At 42.5% G+C, this 10,962-nt stretch overlaps 1 protein-coding gene across 2 annotated transcripts; it reads right to left on the bottom strand.

Moving 5' to 3' along the window:
- Positions 1-288: 288 nt before the first annotated feature.
- On the bottom strand, positions 289-8,612 carry BIRC7 (baculoviral IAP repeat containing 7). 2 transcript variants are annotated; one of them, XM_059480778.1, is made up of 8 exons: positions 8,497-8,612; positions 5,816-6,338; positions 4,743-4,842; positions 4,076-4,157; positions 3,941-3,986; positions 2,821-3,039; positions 1,928-1,993; positions 289-1,429 (listed from the first exon to the last, which is right to left on the bottom strand). In XM_059480778.1, exons 1-8 carry the CDS (start codon positions 8,530-8,532, stop codon positions 1,230-1,232), a joined length of 1,272 nt encoding a protein of 423 aa, XP_059336761.1. In that variant the 5' UTR covers positions 8,533-8,612; the 3' UTR covers positions 289-1,229. The 2 variants fall into 2 exon arrangements, with proteins under 2 accessions (XP_059336761.1, XP_059336762.1); XM_059480779.1 differs by lacking the exon at positions 2,821-3,039.
- Between the last annotated feature and the right edge of the window lie 2,350 nt (positions 8,613-10,962).

Genomic DNA, 10,962 nt, shown 5'->3' with positions numbered 1-10,962 from the left:
TGGAGCAACCTGGGACAGTGGAAGGTGTCCCTGGCCATGGCAGGAGATGGAATGAGATGAGTTTCAAGGTCCCTTCCAACCAAACCATTCTAAGGCTCTATGACCCACATGCTGTCTGGTAAATTCCAAAGGACACTGATGGGTGGTAAAACAGCTGCTTTTCTTACTCATGCCCATCTAATACAGAAGGACAGATGTTGTTTACGACCTGATGTCACGCCAATAGCTTAGGACACCACCACACCCCTCCCCTAGTAGGGAATTGTACTCAAATCAGATACTCAGACCTTGAAGTTAAATAAAGGAAAAATTTTATTCCATGAAAAAGAACAGTTTATTTTTAAAAACTTATTTCCTTTCCCTTCACTTAACAAGGCACAGCATGGATGAAACTTACTCTTTTTGGCTACATGATAGAGTATTCCATTTTAAATAAGAATCACCACTTTAGCCAGCAAAGATATCTTCTAAAAAGGTATATTTCCAGAGCTGTTTTCTACCAGGATAATACCCAACAGCCAGGGAAGAGCTCCATAAGAAGCTTCCAGGAGACCATCCAGTGACCCTGAGCACAGAGCCTTCCACCAGGGGAGGTCAGCTGAGAGCAGAGAGCTTGGAGAGTTAGGCCAGACTGTTCCACTTAGTTATGCAAATTTGAGTATTACTGAAACATTTCATCAGTTGTTGAAAATTCAACAAAAAGGGGAGAAAAAAGAAAGACAGCAAAAAGGGGAGAAAAAGGTAGATTGTCCCTCCCCCATAACACATTGTTGCTGAGTATTCTAGTCCCAATGGAATGCATTTTGTACAAAAAATAATCCCATTTTCAATCAAACTTCCTGAAGGAATCCCTAAGAGAATAATCTCTAGACAAATGCTAAGTGAGAAAAAAAAGTCTGCTGAAAACAGTCTTTGATTTCAACACAGAGCAAAGATTCACTTGAGAACACAATGTGGAGAGAGAGAATCTCTGTCAATAAAAGCCTCATTTTGGAGGGCAAAAGAACCCAGCAGAGTTCTCCTGGAGCAGCCCTAAATCAAGAGGAGATCAAACCAGCAGTTCTTCCTACAAACACTGTGCACGGGAGACACATGCAGTGAGTTTTTACACTTATGCCAAGCCACCCTACAAATGAGACTGCTCCAGCAAATTATTTACTTATTTTCTCCCTCTGCTGAGTTACCAATGAGTTGTATGGACTTATCTTTCCCCCTGGGTGCAGCATGGCTCAGGACATGAAGGCTCTCACACTGCCCCGGATGGTGGCTCTGCAGATGGGACACAGCCTCAGGTTGAGGGCACATGCTTCACAGGCTACCAGGTGGCCACAGGGAACAAACACAACAGACACATCTCTGTCCATGCACACTTTGCACATCCTCTCCTCCTGCAGGCGCCGCAGCTGTTCTTCCGTGCTCAGCTGAGACTCTACCAAAAAACAAACAAAAAAAAACAAGAGCCCAAATTTTGAGTGTTTTGTCACAGCTCCAGAGTGCCAGTTGTGACAGCTTAAGAAGTCACACTGCTGCAACTTGCCCATTGTTCTGTTCAGAGACTGTGAAGATGGCAAAAGTACCTCTCAGGCAAGTTTCATTTAAGCTGAAGAACTCCAGCTATTGTAGACTGGCTTATCTACACAAGGTTCAGCTTATCTACACTCACTGGGCTGAGCAGGGACACAGATCAACAGCATTTACTGTGGTACATAAATTATCCCCATAAAGTGGATTTTTTGGTAACAGCTGCTTCCCAGGGGCACTCCAATCCCCAAATAAGGGTTCCTGTGCTCAGGTACCACTCAAACTAGCAAGCAGTCCTCTTCAAAATTTAAAAAATGAGTTAGCATAATGACTACTGATACTGTCATTCTAGAACTCCTCCCAATCATGCTTAAGCTCAGTTCCCCACACTGCCAGCCCAGAGCACCTGGTTCCTTCTGCTGCACAGATCGTATTTCTTGTCTTGATGTTCCAGTCTCTCTCTGAACAGCACCTGTAGAACCAGAAAAGAAGATGGCATTCAATGCTCCCTCCTTTATCCCTATCCTGACAGTGCTGTGTGGAAACCAGAAATACTCTGGACCTCAGAAGCATTTGGTTAAAAATGTCTTATTCTCAGCCTGGCGTGGCTGATGTTCTCTGCGGTGTTTCAGCAGCTGTTTAAGTTCACCTCCTTGCGCAGGCCTGTCTGTCCACATCACATTCTCTCCTCAAAGGTGGTTTATCTATCACATCAGCTGGCCATTCCTGTGCTACTATTTAATCAAAATTTCAGTTTTGTGGAATTTTTTCCATGTTAGCTACAGAAGTGGCAGACCATGCTGTGGAGGCAGGAGCTTTGGAATCTTCAACTTAGCAAACAGACTTCACAAAACAGATAACAAAAGGCAGAAGTTAAGGAAAATATATTTTATCTAGACAAGAACTATGGCTACTTCTAAACAGGTTATTGACTCCCATTTTAAATGGGCTTGGAGTGATCATCCATCACAGGAGCTTTGCTTCAGACACCTGCCTCTGCCTGGATCAGCTGTGAATTTGTGCACAAGCCTGCACATCATGGAGTGCCACTTTCTGCAGGTCTGAGGGAAGTAAGAAACACCAAGGAAACCCAGCACAGCCAGATAGAGCCACTGACATCCCAGCAACCACAGCTCCTCCAGGTTTCTTTAACTCAGAGCCTCATTGCTCAGGCTCCCAAGGAAAGGCAGGCTTGGGGGCATTATCCCTCTTAATTCCAGCAGACCCTCAGGACACTCCCAGCAGCGCTCCAGGTGCAGAGAGGAAGAGGTGAAACACCCAGGTGTGAGTCAGGCCTACCTCTCCTCCCTCCTGCACTGCTGCTGGCCCCCCAGCCTGCCTGCAGCAGGTCTGAAATCAGCTCAGACTCAGACAGGTAGAAAGTCCCAGTCAGCGCAAATTTATTCTCTACCAGGTTTGCCACCCAGCTGGGGTCAAAGCCCATCTGCAGGACATTCTGCACTACGAGACTCTGATCCTCAGAAGGATGAGCCAGCAATTCCCAGTTCCTCAGAGGATCTGTAAAGCAGTGAACAGGTACCTTACCAAAAAGGCAGAGCTTTGGACAAAAAGTGTGACATTCCTTGAAGGTGTTCTACATAAAATGGCATTGTATACCCTAGAACGATCCTCAAGCTATCCCCTTAGCTAGATTAACTTCCACATTTATTTTTTTACTTCAAATCATTATTCACAAGGAAGTTAATCAAAGCCATTTTTATAAAAGCCCAGACACTTATTTTGGATGGTTTATTTCACTTTATCAGTGAACAGTCTCCTGTGTTTGGCATCAGTCCAGAATCCTTATCTCTGTTTTCACATCCCAGAACAGAAGCCTCAGAACTGCTTTCATAAGCATCAAGTGGAACATCCCAATTGAAGCCTCTCCTACCTCAACCATTCATCAGTAACAACAGAAGAAGGAAATTCAGCTGGCAGTGTCTTCAAAGGCTCGAGTCCTGCTTGAGCTTATATAGCCAAACTTCACCTACTTACATTTCTGGGAGCGACTGATAAATGGGATAAATCCCAGCAACAACATTTTCATGAACATCTAGACCCTCTACTGTTCTCTGGTTTCTTATCAAGCATGTTTGAAGTGTTGTAGTGAAGGGCTTTACAAACAGACATCAGCAGCAAGAGCATCAAAAGCCAAAGAAAAGTGAGGTAAGTACTCAAAATTCACATGATTATCCAGACTAGATAAGTGTGCCTGGCCTTTCACTATGAGGCCCCATAAGAACAATTTTGTTTCTTGAGCTAGAGACCACTTCTTAAAACCAAAGTGAAACCTCTTCTAGAATATCAAAACATCTCACAAGCACCATGTCTACAGAGGGCAGAGCAGCTGAGGTGGGCTGGTGGAATTCAGACTACACCACATTCAGAATATAAAACACCGTGGAATTACAGCACTGACCTTGGGAGGGAGAGGAGTCTTGCTCAGTCTGGTCCCAGGAATGTCTCTGAATATGATACAAAAAGAGAAGCCTGTGTTCAGGACTCTCCCATCTACCAAACCTAATCCACTACACACAAAATGTTCATGACTCACAGGAGCCAGCAGGGTGCCAGAAAGGGTTCCCTGAATGCTGTTAACAAATTCTCTCCCCCTTGAGTGCAGTAAAAATTCACACCTAGGAGCAGAAAAGTTGAAATGCATTAGTACAGGCTCCCCCAAGTGAAAGTTGCAGTTTGAAATTTCTAAGCAAAGGGTGTGTTGGGCAATGAGCAAACCTCTATGTGTCCATTAAAGACAGGGTATCAGGTGTTTCACCACCTCTTGCACAAAGGCTGACAGTAAGAGCATCATGATCCCTCCCCCTTAATTCAGTCTTCATTTTGGCCCAAGAGGAGCTCAGTTGTAACATGCTTTAGAGCAGACCACAGGAACTGTGATGAGAGAGCAGTTCACAGGAAAGAAACAAGAACTGCTGCAGAAAACCAAGGCTTACAGTACATTTCTTCTTGTACCTCAGAGCAGGAGTAATAAAAGCTCTTCTTTGATGCCAAAGAAAGTTATTTAATTGAACTCTTAGATGGTGAACTCTAGGTCAAATTAGAGAATCTCAGGTCTGAACTGTGCAATTCTACCTGAGCTTGAGCATTTTATTTTGCTTTTAAGGTGAGAGGATATAAACATTTTTATCCTATGAAAGAAAGTATCAGTGTGAAATGCATGACCTATTTTTTGGGGTATTTTTTAACCAAAACTGACTTACTCTGGGTACCATTTGGCATGTTCCCTCCAAGGATCATCTCCCAAGGACCAGCTCCTCACACCTCCATCACAGTAAAAACACCTCACTACATCTCCTCGTCCTGAAAGGGAGAGCAAGAGATTATGTGACACCTGAGACACCACATGCCCTACACTAACCCTGGGTGAGACCCAGCACAAAACACAGGCTGATGAACACATGACAATTTACTAACACAGTGCACATTGTACAGGGGCAGGAACTCAGGCTGAGCTCCCAGAGCTGGCTGAGATGATTCCAGAAGGGGATCACAAGCTCACAGGCAGCATCCATGGGAGCAGCTAAGCCCCAAAGCACAACCCCCCCAGCCTGCATTTGGAGCAGAGCTGTAATTAGTTACACCTGTGAACACACTTTGCTCACTAACCACAATCTGCCATTGTGCAAATATTTCCTCTGGCTGGTTAATTCAGAGAGGAGTATTTCTTCAAACCCATTACCTAACCTGCAAAGCATTCTCACCAGGAAATAATATTATTATACTGATATTCACATGTATGTGATTACAATAAATATTGCCAATTTTCCTCAACCAAAAAAAGTATCTGATTTTTGTATTTCAAATTAAGAGTCCTTAGAGGAACAAGCCACAGCCAGAAGGGCTGACTCCATGCAGCTGTTCACTCAGGTTTGGGGTTTTGAGAAGAGGCTTCAGTGCAAGACACAGCCTATCCAAAACATGGCACACCAAGCAAGCTCCTCAAGTCCTTTTAAAAATGCAAGGAATAAATACACTCAATGGACCTTAAAGCACAGACTTTTCTGTTTGTAAAACATCACCATTCTGTTTAAAACACATCACCTTTTCCTCTCCTGCTGGCAAGGAGGTATTTACTAGTGGACCCTCAGTACTCAAACAGGAGTTAAATGTTGAAACAAATTCTGCACAAGCAGCAAGAGAAACAGCACAGGCCGAAGGAAGGATGTGGTTTTTAACTACAATACATGTGCATACAGGTATTTGTAAAAGCAACAGTGAAGCTTTCAAAAGTTAACTCAAATAAGAGTTAAGAACATTTCCCCAGAGTACCTACCTGTGTAAAAGAACCCTGCTCTAGCCAGTTGCTCTGGATGAATGCTGGAATTTTGTGGCCAGTTCTCAAATGTAGACAGTCTCATCTCCTCTGTCACCATCTCAGGGTACTCTGGCTCATTGGGCATGGCTGTCTCCTCACTGACTATCCCCTGCAGGACACTCAGGAACTGCCCATCCACAGTGTCAAAGATCTCCTGCAGGGACAGCAGCTCCTGGTTCCCAGCACTCTCCCCACGGATGTATTTACAGGAAGGGAAGAAATGCATGTGCTCTATGAGGGGGCAATCCCCAGGTCTCCAGTCCTTCAGGACACCACCACAGCAGAAACACTGCACTTCATCCCCAGGGCCCACGTAGAAAAATCCAGCATCCACCAGGTCCTGGGCAGACACAGGGGCAGTGCGGGGCCACTGCTGGAAGGTCCTGAGCCTGCTGGCCACGCTCCTCATGCTGGAATTGAAGAGCCTGCAGCGAGCAGCCCTGGGCTCCTCTGCTGGTGCTGCATCCCCCATGGCCGTGCTCTGCAAGAGAGGATGGGAGAGCCCAGGGCAGTCAGCTGCATTCCCAGCCCGTGCTATTGTTGCCCATTCCAGAAAGCTCCTGCTCACAACAAAGCCCAGCTTGTTTGGGAATGGCAGCCCAGTCACAGATCTGGTGTTTCTGTGCTTTGCTGTTGGAGTTTTGCTGAGCCTTCACTGGTGTCTGGTGGGAAGAGTCCAGAGCTTTCCAAGGCTCTCTGCCAATTTACAGGAAAGATGGAACAGAGAGGGGAGGGCAAAAAAAACCTGTGCTGCCTCCCAAGCTGAACCTTTGGCAAAATATATCCCCAGCCATTTTGCTAAGCTGTTTAAACTAGCATGAAAAAGGCTCTGCTTTTTATTCTCTAAACCAGGCATGTCATGACAAAACAGAGAACAGCCACACCCAAACAAATAATGTTTCCATCACCCATTTACCACACAAAACATCACATTTCTCATGTTTTTATTGTCATGATTATTAAGCAATGATTATCTAGAAAGAGCTCTATAAAAGAGAATTTTTCCAAGCCTAAAATAATTAGGTACAGTTTCTATGAGGTGGCGTACTTAAATCAAGAATTTTCTAGTTTTTGTCATATTCTGCCTGTGCTACTTCCATGCAAGAGGAAGGGGGAAATTAAAGGAGTTACCAAGTGCTTGATTCTCCAAGCTCTCACCCTGCTCAAGGTCACAGCCCTTCCCTGGGTGATTGAACTGCAGCTCAGCCACTGCTTCCAACACTTTCCCTGTGGCTGGCAAAGACACTTTCAAAAGGCCCTACAGTGACACAACTGAGGACCAGGAACAATCTAATTCCTTTAGAGAGAAGTCCCTACACAATGTGATTTAAGTGAAAGGTGCAATCAATCCCTCTTTTTTTAAATTAAGAACCCTCCAAATCCCTTCCCCACCCAACTCAATAGGTGAGTTCAACTCAAGGAAGTGCAACTTCCTATTTACTGGTTATCAGGGCTAAGCATTATTAGAGCACAAACCGAAAGACATCACACAGGAAAAGAAAATATAAATACACACTGTTAAAAGGTACAATTTTTTGAGGCTGGTACAGCACATTAAAATAACAGATAACTACAGCAGCGCACAGTAAAACGCAAACAAGAGGAGACCACAGATACAGCAGCTACTCTGCAGCAAACACCAGCACAGAGATTCTGAGGAGGCTTAAAAAACACTCAGGCCTCTCTGAAGAGCTGTTTCTCTTAATTAAGGGCTGCAGCACATTTAGGGAAAGAAAAAGCTTACAGATCATTTTAGTCGCAAATCTCGCAAGGTATTACACATTTTGTGAGATTTTAAAAGCAAAATCAAACTTACTCAACCACATGCCTCTTATAATAAAAGGTAGCAAGGAAGAGAATGTTCATCAGCAACCAGAAATCCCTTTTATAATGACAGGGACAGAACCCAGGGCTGGAAGAAAAGGCTCTAGAAGTCTGTTTCAGAAACTGTGCTTTGCTCGATACAATAAAGAAGCTACTCAAGAACTGTGTCACTGGTATATGGAGAAGTCCATAGAGAAACAAGCTCAGAGGCCATCAGTCACTGATGCCCAGCAGAATCTGCAAGCTAAGCAGCCTGAGGAGAGGCAGATTGTTTGCCTTCACAGCAGATTTTGCTCCCAGAACACAGAAGCTTGTTCATCAGGCACAGCTCCATATGCAGTGCTGCTCTCATCTTGAGACTTAACAAAGGAAAAGCTGTAACTCTTAAGCTACAACAAATTTTGGGTTGCACAGAGATGATGGCAAGGTTATGTTAGCCTTCCTCCACCTAGAAAGCCCTTGAGAGCAAGCTTCACAGATTTTGCTTTATGTCTTCACAAAGAAAATTATTTCTTCCAGAAAAGGCTTTTTTTAATATGAGGTGCAATGCAGGAGAACAAATATATTTATGTTTTGCTTATTAAGAAGCCCATTATGGTTCACCTGCACATTCATATACTGTGCAGAAGATTCATTAGCTTTGCTAATGAGACTCCCCAAACAAAATTAAAATTTTAAACAGCTATAACACCACTAAAACCCAATGTTCTACCACAACCCACTACTTATACAGGAATAGAAAGCGAAAATATCATTATAGCTCATACCAACAATTAGCACAATAAAAAAATTCCTTAAAAAAACCCCAACTTTACCTGAAACATGCTAACTAAACCCCAGAAAGCTTCCATAATTTAAAACTCTCTCAGCATCACAAGCTTCACACAAAAATCTTCTCTCCTCAGATGGCTCCCCCAAAGCAGAGCACTGCTGAGGAGTAAGTGAGCCCACCTGCCTCAGAGGCCATTTATATAATGCTGAGTTGCCCCCAGTTGGTTGGGATGGGCTAATGAGCTAATTTCTAATCTCTATTGGCTAATGAGACCAAATTTCATCTTTATAAAATGGAGTCACAAAGCAAAGATATAAAGTTAAGCTCAAATTTTCTCCAGAAAATACTAGATCTTGTTAAAATCTAGTCTAGTGCCAGGTGTGACATCCTGACTCCCATGATATAATGGCTGTCACATCCCTATTTTGCTGTAACTCTATTGACAGTATTTCTGTATATTTTTCAGCTTGTTTTCACATGTTTTGCACCTTAAGTTTCTTAATAAAATGTACTGTAAAATTAGCAGATAAATAGCAACAAGAATTTTCTCCAGAGAGCTTGGACAGATTGCATTGCCTTTACTTTAGGAATCAAGTTTTTTTTTCTGCAATTGCATCTTCACAACTTGAAATCTTCCTATTCCTTTGCCTTCCTGTGGCCACAATTCCACAAAATGGAGGCTTTTTATGACAGTTTTAAAAGGTGCAATTACTTGAAAATGTGTTCTCCTTTACCACTGTCTGAGAAGATGCATAAAGCTTCTTCTAAACTCTTGAAAAATATCAGTTCTCCATATAAACATAAGAACATAGGTGATTTGTGTTTCTCAGAAATTATAAATTAGCATTTTTCTTTTGATACAAAGATCTAGAGTCCTTTTTTTTTTTTACAGGCAACCCCATACAATCATTCTCATTAAAAAGAAGTGTTGGGTTTTTTGCTAATTAAATACTTGCTAATGAAAGCCTCTGAGCAGTAGAGGGCAGTGCTTTTATATGACATTTAGAGAATGCTGTAACAAGAGAATGTGCTGGGGAGGTGATTCTATTCTCCCTAGTGAAATTCTCTGTAATAAAATACATATAAAGATAATTGCACATTATCTTCTACTCTGTGGATCCTATCCTTTCTAAGTCTATGCTGATTTTTGAAGAATGCATCCTAAAATTCCAAGGGACAGAGTTAACAAAATCCCTCCTGCAGAGGCTGTTTGGGGTCTACTGATGGGTTGTAGCAAATCACCTGTTAATCAATAAGAGTGATTGATAATTCTGAATTTTACAAGCATTTTACAAACAATAACCTCATCTTCTACTGCTTATAACCACCTGGCTTTTCAAAGGTGTGCACAATTCCACCTGTTTTAGGAGAAGTCCCAGCCTAAATGTTAAAGAGGAGAAAGCTGTATAAATCTCAAAAGCAGCTTCTAAGTCAATTGACAACATTGGTCTGTTTCTGGTAGGGGTTATTTGTTTTGGGGTTTTTCTTGTATACATAACATTCTTCTATCATAAAAACTTCCAGGACAGGTTTAAGTTTGATTATCTGAGGGGATACACTCATGTGGTTTTGGGGGGAACATTTCACTAACAAAGGAGAGCTGAGGACCACCAGTGAGATGACTGTAGCAGAAGAAGATGAAATGACTCCAAGTGTGGTGCTGAGAGCAAGTAAAAACAAGTCACCATGTATAAACGATAGGGTTTTATTTTAGCACATTAAAATTTGGAAAGCAAATAACATATTCAGTAATCTGTTGTATGCAACTTATACTGGTCTTTTTTAGCAAGTCATACATTTTCAGTTTCTTTTCAGAGCACTAAGATGTCCTACTGAACTTCTGAATGCTTCTTAAAATGAGGAGTGTCATGAGCTAATGATAAACAAATGTGGGACTCAGTAAACATCAATCAGAGTCCAGGACAGATCAGTGATAATGATCAACACTGCCATCACTAGACAGTGATTGGAAACACTTGATGAAGAAAGTAATATAAACATAATTAACCAAAAATCTGGTTGCTATTATCAACCTGATTTGGAAGGAAAACAATCAATAAATACAAGGGGCAGAATATATCTGGAGACAGCATAATGAAGGGCTTGAAAGCACTGAAGTGACTGGAGCCCCTGGAAAAACTCCAGCAGAATTCAGCATCTCCACCCTGGAGGTGCTACCCAGTTGTAAGGGGCTGGAGCTGTTCTGAGTGGCTTAGCTTGGGGTAGACAATTGTGCTTTCATCAATAAATTAAGAGTTTACTGAAGAAAGAGGCTTTTATAACAGGAGGAAAAAAGGTATCAGTTGGCATTGGTGAAGAAATGAAGAGGCTGGAACACAAAAGGAGACACCATAGCTTGTCACTGCAACTGATGTGTAAAGGGACTGGGTATCAAGCAAATTTATGGCATCATTCTCATTCTCACTTGCTCAGATGTTAGCCAAAATTAAGATGTGGATCTACTTTTCAGAATAAACCATCCAGAGTCTGTGATGTAACTGCTTTGCAG

The sequence above is a fragment of the Ammospiza nelsoni genome, chromosome 12, assembly GCF_027579445.1.
Source record: "Ammospiza nelsoni isolate bAmmNel1 chromosome 12, bAmmNel1.pri, whole genome shotgun sequence".
Lineage (NCBI taxonomy): Eukaryota > Metazoa > Chordata > Aves > Passeriformes > Passerellidae > Ammospiza > Ammospiza nelsoni.
The sequence above is the reverse complement of the archived record's forward strand: the minus strand, read 5'-3'. Positions and strand labels throughout refer to the sequence as shown.

Bases quoted from the DNA above. Each gene is read 5' to 3' on its own strand.
- BIRC7 (XM_059480778.1), bottom strand. From the start codon at position 8,532: ATGGAAGCTTTCTGGGGTTTAGTTAGCATGTTTCAG. The intron at 6,339-8,496 runs GTAAAGTTGGGG...CCTCTCTTGCAG, and splicing joins GTTTAGTTAGCATGTTTCAG to AGCACGGCCATGGGGGATGC. The intron at 3,987-4,075 runs GTGAGTCATGAA...TATCATATTCAG, and splicing joins CTGGCACCCTGCTGGCTCCT to AGACATTCCTGGGACCAGAC.